Below are 16,681 nucleotides of genomic sequence, written 5' to 3'. Positions count from 1 at the left end.
AAACACCATAAGTGTCCGGGGCCCAAGACTGTTCAACAGCCTCCCATCAAGCATTAGTGGAATTGCTAATAAACCCCTGGCTGCCTTCAAGAGAGAGCTGGACAGATACCTAAAGTCAGTGCCGGATCAGCCGGGCTGTGGCTCGTACGTTGGACTGCGTGCGGCCAGCAGTAACAGCCTAGTTGATCAGGCCCTGATCCATCGGGAGGCCTGGTCATGGACCGGGCTGCGGGGGCGTTGATCCCCGGAATAACCTCCAGGTAACCATGAATGCAGTACTCTAACGAACGCCAGGGGATAGAACACAGTATGTTGATAGATGCAGTTTAAACCATAAGACATAAGATGGATAATAAAGATGGGGAAGGAGTGAGGTAGGACAGAGCAGCGAGAATGATTGAGAGTATACAGGAAAATAAAAGGTTAATGCATATCGATGCATGCAGTAAGGGGATGATTGCTGTCTTAATAAAGGAAAATTAGGATATGAAATGGAGGTAGTTTAAAGCTTATGTAGTCTCTACTAAAGTTATTATACTTACAAAATATTTACGACAGAGAGAGCACATGCAGTATACAAAAAATATTAAAATAAATAATTATTTGCAGGTAGTAGGTTGGTAGACAGCAACCGCCCAGGGAGGTACTACCATCCTGCCAAGTGAGTGTAAAACGAAAGCCCGTAATTGTTTTACATGATGGTAGGATTGCTGGTGTCCTTTGTCTGTCTCATAAATATGCAAGATTACAAGTATGTCTTGCTACTACTTCTTACACTTAGGTCACGCTACACATACATGTACAAGCATATATATACACACCCCTCTGGGTTTTCTTTTATTTTCTTTCTAATTCTTGTTCTTGTTTATTTCCTCTTACCTCCATGGGGAAGTGAAACAGAATTCTTCCTCCGTAAGCCATGCATGTCGTAAGAGGCGACTAAAATGCCGGGAGCAAGGGTCTAGTAACCCCTTCTCCTGTGTATATTACTAAATTTAAAAGGAGAAACTAGTTTTTTCTTTTCGGTCACCCCGCCTCGGTGGGATACAGCTGGTGCGTTGAAACAAAAAAAATTACTTTATTTACGTTTCACTAAATCATTTTTTGAAAAAGAAACCTTCAAACTAAGTTTCGGGTGATGCTAGACCATTATCAGTTCACGACTTGACAGTAGTCCAGCAAGGACCCAAATGTTGTTAAAAAGTTGCTTTGCCAGTGTTGTGAATTGTTCCAACCACGGTATTGTGGGTTAAATTTTTACAACCACGGTATTGTGGGTTAAATTGTTCCAACCACGGTATTGTGGGTTAAATTGTTCCAACCACGGTATTGTGGGTTAAATAATTGTTCCAACCACGGTATTGTGGGTTTAATTGTTCCAACCACGGTATTGTGGGTTAAATAATTGTTCCAACCACGGTATTGTGGGTTAAATAATTGTTCCAACCACGGTATTGTGGGTTAAATAATTGTTCCAACCACGGTATTGTGGTTTAAATAATTGTTCCAACCACGGTATTGTGGGTTAAATTGTTCCAACCACGGTATTGTGGGTTAAATAATTGTTCCAACCATGGTATTGTGGGTTAATTGTTCCAACCACGGTATTGTGGGTTAATTGTTCCAACCACGGTATTGTGGGTTAATTGTTCCAACCACGGTATTGTGGGTTAATTGTTCCAACCACGGTATTGTGGGTTAAATAATTGTTCCAACCACGGTATTGTGGGTTAAATTGTTCCAACCACGGTATTGTGGGTTAAATAATTGTTCCAACCATGGTATTGTGGGTTGTTCCAACCACGGTATTGTGGGTTAATTGTTCCAACCACGGTATTGTGGGTTAATTGTTCCAACCACGGTATTGTGGGTTAATTGTTCCAACCACGGTATTGTGGGTTAAATAATTGTTCCAACCACGGTATTGTGGGTTAAATTGTTCCAACCACGGTATTGTGGGTTAAATAATTGTTCCAACCATGGTATTGTGGGTTAATTGTTCCAACCACGGTATTGTGGGTTAATTGTTCCAACCACGGTATTGTGGGTTAATTGTTCCAACCACGGTATTGTGGGTTAATTGTTCCAACCACGGTATTGTGGGTTGTTCCAACCACGGTATTGTGGGTTAAATAATTGTTCCAACCACGGTATTGTGGGTTAAATAATTGTTCCAACCACGGTATTGTGGGTTAAATAATTGTTCCAACCACGGTATTGTGGGTTAAATAATTGTTCCAACCACGGTATTGTGGGTTAAATAATTGTTCCAGCTACGGTATTGTGGGTTAAATCGTTGTTCCTACCACGGTATTGTGGGTTTAATTGTTCCAACCACGGTATTGTGGGTTAAATAGTTGTTCCTACCACGGTATTGTGGGTTTAATTGTTCCAACCACGGTATTGTGGGTTAAATAATTGTTCCAACCACGGTATTGTGGGTTAAATAATTGTTCCAACCACGGTATTGTGGGTTAAATAATTGTTCCAACCACGGTATTGTGGGTTAAATAATTGTTCCAACCACGATATTGTGGGTTAAATAATTGTTCCAACCACGATATTGTGGGTTAAATAATTGTTCCAACCACGGTATTGTGGGTTAATTGTTCCAACTACGGTATTGTGGGTTAAATAATTGTTCCAACCATGGTGTTGTGGGTTAAATAATTGTTCCAACCACGGTATTGTGGGTTAAATAATTGTTCCAACCACGGTATTGTGGGTTAAATAATTGTTCCAACCACGGTATTGTGGGTTAAATAGTTCCAACCACGGTATTGTGGGTTAAATAATTGTTCCAACCACGGTATTGTGGGTTAAATAATTGTTCCAGCTACGGTATTGTGGGTTAAATAATTGTTCCAACCACGGTATTGTGGGTTAAATAGTTGTTCCAACCACGGCATTGTGGGTTAAATAGTTCCAACCACGGTATTGTGGGTTTAATTGTTCCAGCCACGGTATTGTGGGTTAAATAATTGTTCCAACCACGATATTGTGGGTTAAATAATTGGTCCAACCACGGTATTGTGGGTTAAATAGTTGTTCCAACCACGGCATTGTGGTTTAAATAGTTCCAACCACGGTATTGTGGGTTTAATTGTTCCAGCCACGGTATTGTGGGTTAAATAAGTGTTCCAACCACGATATTTTGGGTTAAATAATTGGTCCAACCACGGTATTGTGGGTTAAATAATTGGTAATCACGATATTGCGGGGATAGATATTAATGTACCAGCCACGGTATTGCTATTTTAACCCTTCGTTTATATATTTCGTGTTTCTTTCGTTATCTCCTGTGTGTTGCCCTGGGGATGAGGCAGTACTCCGGGTTCCTGAGGATGACTATGGCTGTGTCTACAGTATTGGCGCTGTTAGTGTTCCTGGTGGTGGGTGCCACCCACACTGACCAGGACACTGCCCACCTACATCATGCCTTCAATATTGGTTCCTCAGAGGTGGGTCTTCCTCTTTACCTAGTTCCATTGTACGTTAGTTACAACCTGTCACGTGAATAAGTCACTTTGAATTTTTAGGGGGATTAACTTAGGTAATTTACATATTTTACAAGGTATGATAATTGTACTTACTAGTACCTGTACCTGAATACACTTAAGGGTACTAGGTATACGAGAACGGGAGAAAAAGGCGTAATGCCCTAATATTGCTTTTTTTTTTTTTACATTTTAAACTTCATATTCGTAATTTGTATGCTATAGGCTTGAAAAAACGGTGGAATTTTTTTTAAGGCAATACTGAAAACTTAAAAAATCGTTAAAATCTTTTTATTTTTTTGTGGAGAATTTTTTCTTAAAATAAGCAGTTGTTATATTCACTATCCTAGGGACATCTGAATTATATTTGTGTTTGTGTTGCAAATGAATTATATTCTTGAATGAACAGAGGTGGACGGGGAGCTCGAACTGTGGTCCCAAGATTAACAGGTTCTAATTTGAAAGTTTTACAAAGCCTCGTAGCTCAGTGGCAAAGCGCTGGACCTTAATTAATAAAGGACCCCAACGGAAATGAGTCGCTGTATTTGTGTATACCTGAATAAACTTACTAATCTTGGAATCACGGTTCGATTCCCCCCGTCAACCTTCTATTTTTTTTCATCGATAGTCGTCCATTACGACTTAAATTCAGTTTAGAATTCTCCTTGATACTTTTCATTTACGTTGCTTGTTATGTTGTAGCTGCTGGCTGGTGCTGCTGTCTGCATGGTGCTTTACACTGGCTTCTACGAGACAGGTCGCCTGGCCAAGCAGCAGCCTCGTCCACACACAGCCATGGCTCTCGCTCTCTCCCTCGCCACTGGTATAGTCTTCCTGGCCTCCTTCGCCCTGGGCATTGTTCTCACCCTCATGACGGGCAACGTGTAAGTATCCTCCGCCGGGAATATGCACCCTTCCACTCTACTGCCCAGGGTGTAAATCTCTCCCTCTGCTCAGTACCTTCAAGGAAGGTTCCTTGATGCCCATGAAAGCTGTTTGATCCATTGTATTGGACCTGAAGTGCCTTGTATGGAATCTGTATACGTTCCGTTCCCCCGGCGCTGTATAACTTCATTACAGGGGGACTCTTCATTTCAGGTGTTTTGAGACACAGGTGTTAAAAAGTTTGAAAACTGGGTATTATTTTTTTATATACATAATTATACATATGCACACGGATATATACTAAAATATTTACTTACCTATACGCGTAAGCATGCATATGCACACACAGAGTTGTCAGAAGTGGAATACTCTGGAAAGTGAGGTAGTGGATGCAGGATCCATGCAAGCTTTAAGAAGAGGTATGATGAAGCTCAAGGAGCAGGGGGGTGAGTGACCTAGTAGTGACCAGTGAAGAGGCGGGGCCAGGAGCTGTGAATCGACCCCCTACAACCACAATTAGGCGAGTACATATATACACATAAGCGAGCATACACATTCAGACACACAGTCATACACGTGGACATATTCTGTGTATTTTGCCGCACCGGAATTTTATAACCACCCTCCACTATTCCTTTTGCATACGTTGAGGTAGAGGGGACTAGGCTTGTGGAATACGGGGATATTATTCTCTGGTCGGGCAGTGACGGAAATACGTCTGTAAGTAAATTATCCCCCCAAAAAAACGAAACTTGCAGGCAGGTGAAGTTAAAAATTAGTTAATATATCAGTATATTTAGCTGCAAAATTATATTTATGAGTGATTACATTATAGAGTCGGCTGTTTTAAAGCTATTTTTGTAATTTGCAATCAAAAAGTGTAATGAAAATCGAATAGCATGTACCGTGACGGCTTTTTTCAAGTGACATTGAAAAATTTAATATTCAAGTTACTTTTGCAAAAATATCTCAGTATATTGTTGATCTTAATAAAAGAGCTGACTTAAAATAGTATTAGTTAAGTTTCATTATCACTAACCGCACATTTCATATTTTTAGAAATATAAACCTTTAAATTATAATTAATTCCATGTAATTACATTATTCTTTCTTGAAGGACTCCAAGGGAATCCAACATTCAGTAACCGGTTAAGAGAGTCTGGTATAGGGATAACCTCGTCTTGCTCTTGATAGGATACCTCCTGTAAAGTAAAAGGACACAAGTGCAACTAATGTGACATTTATTGTGGCAACGTTTCGCTCTCCAGGAGCTTTATCAAGCCATCAATGGCTTGATAAAGCTCCTGGAGAGCGAAACGTTGCCACAATAAATGTCACATTAGTTGCACTTGTGTCCTTTTACTTTACATATTGTCGGTAATTCTACCAACTTTATTACAGGATACCTCCTGAAGGCGCACCTCTCATCCAGGCGCTGGAGCGTCGTGATGTTGGCTGGGCAAGACTCGTACTTGGGTCGTTCCAGGTAGGTTGATCCTAGTGTAACCCAGTAACAATAACTGTGAAGGGAATTCCAGGCATGTCTTTTAGAACATAAGAATAGAACACTGCAGCAAGCCTATTGGCCCATACTAAGCAGGTCCTTCTCAGACTCAAACCCACTCAGCAAAAACAATTGCCCAATCCATTTTGTCGAGGCATGAGCTAGGCATGTCGTTTAAAATTGTGCCCTTGTCCAGACATGCCAACATTTTGTCTGTCAAAATATTGCTGCATTCCTAGTTAAATTTTGTAATCCTTCTGCAATCCAATGTGGTCTACACTCTTCCCAGGGGGGGGGGGGAAATAGTGCATGCTTTGGGACGAAAACGTGATGCAAAGATCGTGTGTCTACCAGACAGATACGAGGACGATATACATGGTAAAACCTCTACAGAGCTCTCCTTTCCCCGTTGATGGTACAGCAACCACAGACTTCTCCACAGAGATGGTAATAACTTACTTCCTTCCTGCAGACGGTGCAACTTGTACAAAACATCCCTCCATGTCACCGATAGTACAGTTCTCCTTTCCCCCACACACGAGACAGCCTTGAACCATCCCCCACAAGACGAAGGTAACCCTCTGTTTCGCCACAGGTAGTGATGCTGTGTCTGGCGTTGGTTGAGGCTGCGAACCCACTCTCCAGGCAGCTGGTGTCCCTGGCCACAGATGGTCTCCTGCCAGCCAGCCTCGCCCACCAGTGTTCCCGAACCACCTCCTACGCCCACGCCCACCTAGTGGGCGGCACACTGGCCGCCCTTCTTGCTCTGCTCTTTAGCCACGTCCTCGTTCTTCAGGTGAGAACCTGAGGGAGACCTGAACGGGACCTGAGAAGGGACCTCATTAGGACTTGAGGGCGACCAGTTAGGGACTTTAAATAGTACTGTAGCGAGGAAATTGTATTGTACTTTCTGATAAGGGTCCTCGTGGATTCTCAGGACCTGAATGGTATGTGTGTTTACCTCAGTATTAGATACATTTCTGAGCGTTTTCTTAGTGTTATGTGTAAACTGACTCTGAATACTAAGTTCCTTCCTCATAGTTGGAACCTATGCCATTGGGAAAGGGTCATACAGCGCCTTGGAAATGGGAGGTCTGAGGCTAGGAAGGGAAAAATAGGTTTAATTCCTTGGATCGAGAGCCTTTTTCCTGGCATGTAGATTGAAAAGTCTTAACGAAGTCGCAGGAAACCCTCTGGAGTAGGTTCCAACATATAGCGTTACACAGTGACAGTAGAAGATAGAAAGATACCGGCAGTATGGATGAAAGGACGATGAATTACACGTAATTAAGATCTGGGTATTTTTATTTGTAGAAGTTTCGCCAATGGGCGACTTGTCAATCCAAAGGCATAATGTGAAGAATGGATGGAAGGACACCAGTAGATGCACTCATGCCATTTTTATCGGACAGGTTTTTGCACTGGGAGTATTCAAAGTTCTAGCTGTGTCCAGACATTGTGCTCTCTTGTCAGTGTTCCACACTGTGATGTTAAGGTTTGTTACATCTGCCGTGGTGTCTACCAGGTGCTGGCCACGTGCGCCCTCTGCCTGCACGTGGCTGTCGTTTTGGTAGTCATGTATCGCCGTCACCGCTGTTCCTATGGCTCCCTGTGCTCCGTGGCCGCCACAGCAGCCTCCAGCAACCCTTACAGCAGCGCCCCCTACAGCTACCAGCGCGTCGCCCCTCCACACTCGCGACAGGAGAGGACCCTTCACTTTCTCAAGGTGAGCAGTGATGCTGAGGTGGTTGACTGCTGTTCTTCAAAGGTTTTTGTTTAAAAGTTGAGTATAGACAACCCTCACATAGGAGAAACTTGTGATGACGCTTCGGCCCTACTTTTAACTAGTTAATGATCCAAATCTGACCAAAACGTCGTCATAAGTATATTTCTCCATAGTAGATAGAGGAGTCACCCTCCACCACTTTGTGCTTAAGGAGACGGAGGATCGAGCACCCAACACGGCTATAAGATTCACGTGAATTTAAGAAATGTATTATACGAGCCTTTATTGAAGACGTTTCGCTCTCGAGAGTTTTCAAGTCGGGAGAAGTTATACCAGGGGATGGCGTAGATCAAAGGCTGAAATAATTACTCTAATGGAAGAGTACAAATCTTTACACTGTTACATTAACCATTATATGTAACGATAATAATTAAAGGTGATTCACCTGATCATGTTAGTGTTGCGTCATTGGTAACATTTGTCGAAGTTCATATAATAGAAATTTTTCCATACATTTGTTTAGAGCAAAGAGCTAGTAACCCTTTCTGTATAAGTTGTTAAATTTAAAAAGAAAAAATTTAGTTTTATTTATTTATTTATTTAGTAATTTAAGCATACATACAGAGGTACAAAAAATACAGGTAAGAGCAGCATGCTAAAGCCACTTACATGCATAGCATTACGGGCTGGCTTAAAATTAGTTTTCCTTTTTAGGTCACCCTGCCTCAGTGGGATGAGACAGATTTGTTGATATTTTGTTCTAATCTTTAGGCGTGTGATGGCAGCTTGTCTGTAGCCTTCCTGTACGCCACTTTGGTGGCATACAGGAAGATACGGGAAGGCAAATTACATGAAGTGCTTAAATAAGGAGATTGTATGTGTAACACTGTGGGTTTGAGTATATGAACTCCGACAGGCGCAGTGTATGGACCCGGCATGTTGGCGGACCATATAGTGATACATAAATAATTGAGATGATTATTCCACAGGATGGGATGCGGGTGTTACCTCAGAGAGTAAGAACTCAGCAGTTTGTCGCCGCCACCTCTCCGGACTCTGAAAGTGGTGTGAGTGGTCTGGAGACCGAGACACGCGACACTGCCCCACTCCTCAGTAACTCCCAAGACCAGCACTTGGACCCTCTCACTGACCCCGAGCATCAGAGCAGCGAGGTCGTGGCCCGGGGGCAGGAAATTCACTCTGGCAGTCGAGAGACAGCTGGGTCGGACTCTGAGTCGTCAGCGTCTGGGTACGGTACAGACACAGAAGCAGAGGACGACATTGATGCAGCAGTAGCAGAGTACCAGGAGAAGCTTAAGGTGGCCACACTAGACACAGGCGTGCCCCGTGCTCCGACAGTAGCCACGGCACGGCGGGCGTGTGTAGCCTTGGCTGCTCTTTTAACTACAGTAACTGTGGCAGCAGTCGTGGCCGTGTATGGCTGGAGAGACGGACGCGACCATCCATTCCTGGTGGTGGTATTGTCAACGTCCATGTTGACAGCGCTCTTGTTGGTAGCACTACTCACCCGCCTGCCCACCCTTCGTGCCACCCATAGTGCCTACTTCAGGATACCTGCTGCACCGTGGCTCCCTGCAGCTGCCCTCCTCCTCAATGTTATCCTTTTAGTACAGGTCCTCCGGCACTCCTGGGTGATCCTTGCTCTCTATACTACATTAGGTAAGTTATCCTCCCTACCATCTACCCCTAAACTTGCCTGTCCACACTGAAATCTCTGGATTTTCAATCCTAGTAGGATAGATTTATTATTATAATCAAAAAGAAGCGCTAAGCCACAAGCTAGTAGGATAGAAAAGTTTTAACCTAATAAGTAAGTAAGTAAGTTTATTCAGGTATACACAAATACAGTTACATAGAATTATCATACATAGCAGCATATGTGTAGAGAACCTAGGATAACCCAAAAAAGTCAGAGAGTGACTTATTTCCATTGGGGGTCCTTTTACCTTATTATAATATAAAGGTTATAATATTTTCTTATTCTACAATGAAGATAACATCTTATTATCATACTAAAAAGACTATCTACTACACCAAGGTCATTGCTAGGAATATGGTAAAATTTACACGTATATTAAATAGAAAATCATTCCCCTCCCTTTCTGTAGCTACATTCATCAGACACCTTTTGGCACTCTTCTTGAACTGGTTCATGCCATGACTGGCTTTGACATGTGCGGGCAGTCTGTTCCATTCCTTTATTGCTGTACAATAAAAAGTGTTTGAAGCCTGTCCAATGACTGTGGGTACTACAAAGTTGTGCTCTCTCCCCCTAGTACTATGATTGCTTTGGTTAACAACCTTGACAAAATTGACAGCAAGATATTCTGGACATTGTTTGAGCAATTTTATAAACATGATTTAGCTTCAGTTGTTTTACTCTGTCTTCAACATTCAGCATATCCAACTGCTGTAATTCATCCTGGCCTACATGTTCTCTTTGTCCCAGCCCCAGGATGAATCTTATGATTTTGTTCTGGGTGATTTGCAGTCTATCTTTCAGTTTTTTGTCGAGGCAGAGTACCAAGAAGAGCAAGCGTAATCCATATGGCATTGTATAAGGGCTAGACATCGGGTCCTGCGAGCATCAGTAGGTAGACACTGTGCTTGTCTATACAGGAACTTCAGTCTGGCATTCGCTTTCTTTACTACACTGTTCCCTATCAATTCTCCTGACATGAATGGGTCAAAGGGGATTCCCAAATATTTTACTGATGAAACCAAAGTGATGGGCTCCCCATTACATTGAACATTAAAATTATTTACCCTTCTCAGTTTATGTTTCGTGCCAAAGAGAATGGCTTCAGTTTTCCCTAGGTGTAATGATAGTTTGTTGTCTACTAACCATTTGCTGCAGGACTCCAGTTCCAGTGTTAAAACATTAGCAATATCTTGTGGGTCTTTACCTGACACTAACAGAGCACTGTCATCTGCATACAGTAGGAGTTTGCACTTGACACTGATAGGCATATTGACAGAATAATAAGGGACCCAGAATACTACCTTGGGGAACTCCACATGTTATCGGCAGGGGTTCTGATTCTGTTTTGTTGATTTTGACTATTTGTCTCCTGTTGCTAAGGTAGGACTTAAACCAGTCTACAGAACCTATACCGATAGCTTGAAGTTTATTACATAATATATTGTGGTTGACAGTATCGAAGGCCTTTTGCAGGTCTAAGGTTACCATACCTATGAGGTTCCCCTTTGACATTTCAGTTCTCAGGTAATTCATCAGATTAATAAGGGAGGTGTCGGTTGAGTAGGATCTTCTAAAGCCCGATTGATAGCTATGGAGAATGTTGTTGTCATTAAGGTACTTAACTACTTGAGAATACACTGCCCTCTCTAGAATTTTAGATATACTGAGTATACTAACAGGCCTATAGTTGCTTACATTAGACCTACTATTTTTCTTGAAGATAGGAGTAACTCTGGCCTCCTTGAACCCCTCCGGTACGGTATTAGTGGTGATTGATAGATTTATTATGAAAGACTATGCATTACTAACTTCCTTATTGGACAAACTAGGAAATAAGATTTAAGTGGTTTTTCATTTCAATTACTCTGCTGGTTGAGAGAGAAAAAAGACTTGCTTAAATTTTTTTGAAACAATGAATCTAGAGTAAAAGAACACAAGTGCAACTAATGTGACATTTTATTGTGGCAACGTTTCGCCGGTAACGGCTTGATAAAGCTCGTGGAGAGCGAAACGTTGCCACAATAAAATGTCACATTAGTTGCACTTGTCCTTTTACTTTAATATATTGTCGGTAATTCTACCAATATCAATGCATTATTGAATAACTAAATGTCAATGAAAACTAGGGTTCAACTGGCACATTCCGATTCACTCTCCCACACCCTTCTCTCCTCCAGGTTTGGTATGGTACTTTATCTACGGTATGCGTCACAGCGCCCTGGCCACCCAAGAGGTTATAAACCACCGTGGTCCAGCCTCCGAGGTCATATGTCTTGAGCCCCTCTCACCCCCGGCTTTCACTCCAACCCTCTTGCAGGCGTCACCGCAGCTGCTGCATCACCCCTCCGGCATGCCCACACTACAAACCTTCACCAGGCTCACCCAGGTGGACACGGTCCTCATCACCAGGTGAAACTCCGGGAGAACGAAATTTTTTCTTCCTGGAGTTTGGGGCGGATCCCAGAAGATCATAACTGCTTGAAGACCGGTGGCAGAAAGAGTACTCCGGCTGATTCCATAAGGCACAAGCAGTAATAAGCGAAACTTTAAACAGTGTAAACTTTCTTGATATAGTAGAAGTTTCATGTGTGATCCCAGCGGATGATGCGTGCAGTGTTAGTTTCACTAGGGTAACGCCGCCGCGTCTAGTCTTGGGTTTGGACTAGGTGTGGAAAATCTACATAATCTTGCTCCCAACCCCCCTCACCAGTGCTTTATATCAAAGTTGACAGTTTCCTCGTTAACGTTGTGCTAGTAGTTTCCTGCAAGCATGATTAACGTGGGATGATCTACAACGTTTATTCGTCCAGATACGTTGTATACATAATCGGCAGTGAAGTATATTTAATATACTTCATTTTATAGAGGACATTAGATATGCTCTACTAATATATATATATACTTTATTTAAAGACAATACATTGACAAAAATATTACTGTAAATCAATATACAATATATTTACACAATTTATTGTATTTAATATACAGTATATCTGAAGTTTAACGAACCAAACTTTGAAGGATTACCCTTGTAGGTTTAGTTTTTTTTTTTTAATTGTTACCGACAGACCAATTATTTGAAGTTTAGTAACTCCAAAATAATGAGGTCTGTTTTATTTTGTTGATTTGGGAAGGTTGACAGCGCTGTATGACCTTTGTCGGTTTAGCGCTTTATTATAACTAGATTCAGGTAGCATAAATAAGACTTGCACAGGAGTCATTGTAGTTCTGGGATCCTAGTCCTTGCACACCGCCTTCCACCTGTTTCGCAATTTTCTTTGTCTTGCTGAAGCACTAAAGTAAATTACATATTAAATTTGACATGTTGAAAGAATTAACTTAATTTCCATCACTAGGCTGGTTTATAGTAGTAATAGTGAATAAGCTGAAGTCATCACTACTGTGCCACATTACTAAATTGAGAGCTTCCCGAAGGCAGGACCATCTGGGGTTCTGAACACATCTTCCTAAAGAATCAAGATAATTAAGACTTTATTGAAGCTTCTTTAATCAGATTCTGTCTTTGGAGAATCCTGTTAGTCCAGTGATCCTCTGGGAGTCCAAATGGTTACAAATCAGGTTGCAACATTGTCAGATACTGTGTACAAATAGAACTGCTTCCATTCTCCCTGAAACAAACTAGTCTGTCGAGCTGTTAACTTATAAATAGCAATCGAGTGGCTGTTTTCTCATGTCTAGACTACGCCTGCGTTACAATGAATTAGGGATTCCATTGACAGGCTCTTTATTCAGGCGTTTAATTCCCTTGCAAGCTTCAGTTTCTGCCCTGAATAAAACTTTAACCAAGTGATGCAAAAGACAACGCTGAACGTGAGATAGTTAAATAGGGATGTAATGGGGGATATACAAATGCAGACAAGAGAGGGAGAACTTTAGCCAAGTCTCTCAAGTCTGTTCTTTCTCACTCCCTTGCTCGAAAGCTCAACTGCCTACGGTGGCTTCCCGCTCTTTTTCTTGATCACTTCCACTCCCATTCTCATGCCACCGCTGTGTACACAGATGGCTCTAAGTCTTCAGACGGCGTCGGATTCGCAGCAGTGTTTCCAGACAGCGTCGTGCGGGGACATTTACTGTTCGGACAGCGTCGTGCAGGGACATTTACTATCTTCAGCTAGCATTTTTACTGCTGAACTGTATGCCATTCTTGCAGCACTTATTCGTATCGCATCTATGCCTGTGTCATCATTTGTAGTAGTCTCAGACTCCCTTAGTGCTCTACAGGCTATACGAAAATTTGATACATCTCATCCCCTAGTTCTCCGTATCCAACTTTGGCTATGCCGTATCTCTACCAAACAAAGATAGTTTTTTGTTGGGTCCCTGGTCATGTCGACGTACAGGGCAATGAACAGGCAGACACTGCTGCGCGGTCAGCAGTACATGACCTACCAATTTCCTATCGAGGTGTTCCATTTCTGGACTATTTTGCTGCAATAGCTACCCACCTTCGCACCTGTTGGCAACAACGTTGGTCAACTCTGCTCGGTAACAAACTTCATTCTATTAAACCGAGCATAGGTTACTGGCCGTCTTCTTGTCATCAGTGCCGAGGTTGGGAGACCACTCTCTCCCGCCTTCGCATTGGTCACACTCGTCTTACTCATGGGTATCTCATGGAGAGGCACCCTGTTCCTCTCTGTGAGCAGTGTCAAGTTCCAGTATCGATTAGCCACATTCTGTTAGACTGCCCTCTATCAACGAGCACGCAGAATTTACCTCCAACATCGTCTTCGTTCTACTACTCTCTCTACCTTCCCTTCTTGCTGATGGACCCTCCTTTAATCCTGACTCTCTCATTGACTTCTTGACAACGACTGATTTACTCCACAAACTCTGATGATACTTTTCGCACTCCCCTCAGACCTTTCTAGTTCAGTCTCTTGCTGTCCTTTACCTTTTCACCATCCACTACCCTGCTGTTATCCGTAACCTATTACTCATCCATCTCCCTTTTGCCACCTGATGCCCTCGCTTCCTTCCTGCCCTGCAGCGCTGTATAGTCCTTGTGGCTTAGCGCTTCTTTTTGATTATAATAATAATAATAATCAAGAATGGTTCCTTTTAAGATTTGGACCCGTGTTGCAATTCCTCTAATCTAGCCGGAATACCTCCCATTATCCCCACGAATGTAATTAAATCTCCCACAAGGCATCTTAACACTAAAAAGATTTCACCCTAGGTAGAAGAGACTTTCCATAGTGAGAATATTGGTGGAATGACAGGGATATATATTGACACTTCTAGCTAAACAAGGTTAAACTTGTCTACCATGGCTGCAACAACTTTCTATTAACCCACAATGGAGGAGTGTTACTTAGACAAATGTCTGGTTCATCCCCCCCACCTTTAAGAATTTGGGAGATAGGGCCAAGAGACTGGCACTTAATGATTGCCATAAGGAAACTTTAGAAATAGGTTAATGTAAATTTCTAGAACCTGCTTCAGTGTCAGCATTAAAGTGTACTTATCCTAACTAGTAAAAAAAAATCGCCGTTGACATGCGTGGCAACATAGGTACAGTGATCTAGGTTATTGCCATGTATACCTCCACTCAAGTTCTGAGAGGTTGCACTGTGCCATTGAGCAGCAAAAGAGCAGAGTAGAACGGCATTATTGCATTTTTGACCCCTGTGGGTTTTGCGTTTAGTTATAATGCACTGGTATGTTCTGACACTGGAGTGTCATCTTGAGAATGCGCTAAAACAATAAAGGGAAGGGGAGGCAGTTTAATCTAAGAAAATTTATTTATCCTAAGAAGCAGAAGTACCAAGAATTGAAGGCATTCCCCCCCCCCTACCCTACTTCTATATACATCTCCTCTCACCATACACTAGTGTACAAAACTAACTGTTAAAAGATCTTTATTGATTAAAAGTTTAAGATTGTATCTTAGAGTTTTATTTCCTCAGTTTTTAACTGGAAGATATTGGGCGAAGATTTTAACAAGTGGTTCTACCTACAACACCTAGGTCCTAAACCCTTATGGTTCTTCCATCACCTGGGAATGGGAGGTAATCGCATTCCATCCAAAAGAAGAGGTAGGACAGCTCCAGTTATTTGATCAAGATCCCATTACCGACATCAAAACATTTGAAAGTTAGTTTCCATTTATACAAATAAACGTCACATTACTGCAAGTTAAGACAAAGTTCTTCAGCAGACCGGCCGTAAGTTTGCCAACTTTGTGACCTGAATAAAGTTCGCACTGAATTGCCAAAATGGGACCGGAGGCGGCGACCCCCTCTTATCCAGAAGCTTCATAAACCACTGGTTTATGTCAAGCTTCATAATGCTGTTTAAATTCTGAGATCTTGCTATTTACGCTTACAAGGAGAGCAAAAACTGCTCGTCGGTCACGCGGCTGGGGCGCTGCTGCTGCTGCTCGTCGGTCACGTGGCTGGGGCGCTGCTGCTGCTCGTCGGTCACGTGGCTGGGGCGCCGCTGCTGCTCGTCGGTCACGTGGCTGGGGCGCCGCTGCTGCTGCTGCTGCTCGTCGGTCACGTGGCTGGGGCGCTGCTGCTGCTGCTCGTCGGTCACGTGGCTGGGGCGCTGCTGCTGCTGCTCGTCGGTCACGTGGCTGGGGCGCTGCTGCTGCTGCTGCTAGTCGGTCACGTGGCTGGGGCGCTGCTGCTGCTGCTGCTGCTACCACCAGTCACGTGGCTGGGGCGCTGCTGCTACCACCAGTCACGTGGCTGGGGCGCTGCTGCTACCAGTCACGTGGCTGGGGCGCTGCTGCTGCTGCTGCTGCTGCTGCTACCAGTCACGTGGCTGGGGCGCTGCTGCTGCTGCTGCTGCTGCTGCTACCAGTCACGTGGCTGGGGCGCTGCTGCTGCTGCTGCTGCTGCTGCTACCAGTCACGGGGCTGGGGCGCTGCGGCTGCTGCTGCTGCTGCTGCTACCAGTCACGTGGCTGGGGCGCTGCTGCTGCTGCTGCTGCTGCTGCTACCAGTCACGTGGCTGGGGCGCTGCTGCTGCTGCTGCTGCTACCAGTCACGTGGCTGGGGCGCTGCTGCTGCTGCTACCACCCGTCACGTGGCTGGGGCGCTGCTGCTGCTGCTACCACCAGTCACGTGGCTGGGGCGCTGCTGCTGCTGCTACCACCAGTCACGTGGCTGTGGCGCTGCAGCTGCTGCTACCACCAGTCACGTGGCTGGGGGGCTGCTACCACCAGCTGGCTGGGGGCGCCGCTGCTCCCACCAGTCCCGTGGCTGGGGCGCTGCTGCTACCACCAGTCACGTGGCTGGGGCGCTGCTGCTACCACCAGTCACGTGGCTGGGGCGCTGCTGCTACCACCAGTCACGTGGCTGGGGCGCTGCTGCTCCCACC

At 43.8% G+C, this 16,681-nt stretch overlaps 1 protein-coding gene across 7 annotated transcripts in view; it reads left to right on the top strand.

Moving 5' to 3' along the window:
- The window catches only part of LOC128684325 (cationic amino acid transporter 4-like), a 64,462-nt gene extending 49,219 nt beyond the window's left edge, over window positions 1–15,243 (top strand). For all 7 annotated transcript variants that reach the window (XM_070097785.1, XM_070097747.1, XM_070097764.1 and 4 more), the window contains 7 exons: window positions 3,327–3,461; window positions 4,200–4,381; window positions 5,784–5,872; window positions 6,486–6,682; window positions 7,412–7,612; window positions 8,602–9,292; window positions 11,513–15,243. In XM_070097785.1, the coding sequence (XP_069953886.1) occupies window positions 3,327–3,461; window positions 4,200–4,381; window positions 5,784–5,872; window positions 6,486–6,682; window positions 7,412–7,612; window positions 8,602–9,292; window positions 11,513–11,748 (1,731 nt within the window). In that variant the 3' untranslated portion in view covers window positions 11,749–15,243. The remainder of the gene's footprint in view (window positions 1–3,326; window positions 3,462–4,199; window positions 4,382–5,783; window positions 5,873–6,485; window positions 6,683–7,411; window positions 7,613–8,601; window positions 9,293–11,512) is intronic.
- Window positions 15,244–16,681: the final 1,438 nt, after the last annotated feature.

The sequence above is a fragment of the Cherax quadricarinatus genome, chromosome 4, assembly GCF_038502225.1.
Source record: "Cherax quadricarinatus isolate ZL_2023a chromosome 4, ASM3850222v1, whole genome shotgun sequence".
In the NCBI taxonomy this organism is placed as follows: Eukaryota; Metazoa; Arthropoda; class Malacostraca; order Decapoda; family Parastacidae; genus Cherax; species Cherax quadricarinatus.
The sequence above is the reverse complement of the archived record's forward strand: the minus strand, read 5'-3'. Positions and strand labels throughout refer to the sequence as shown.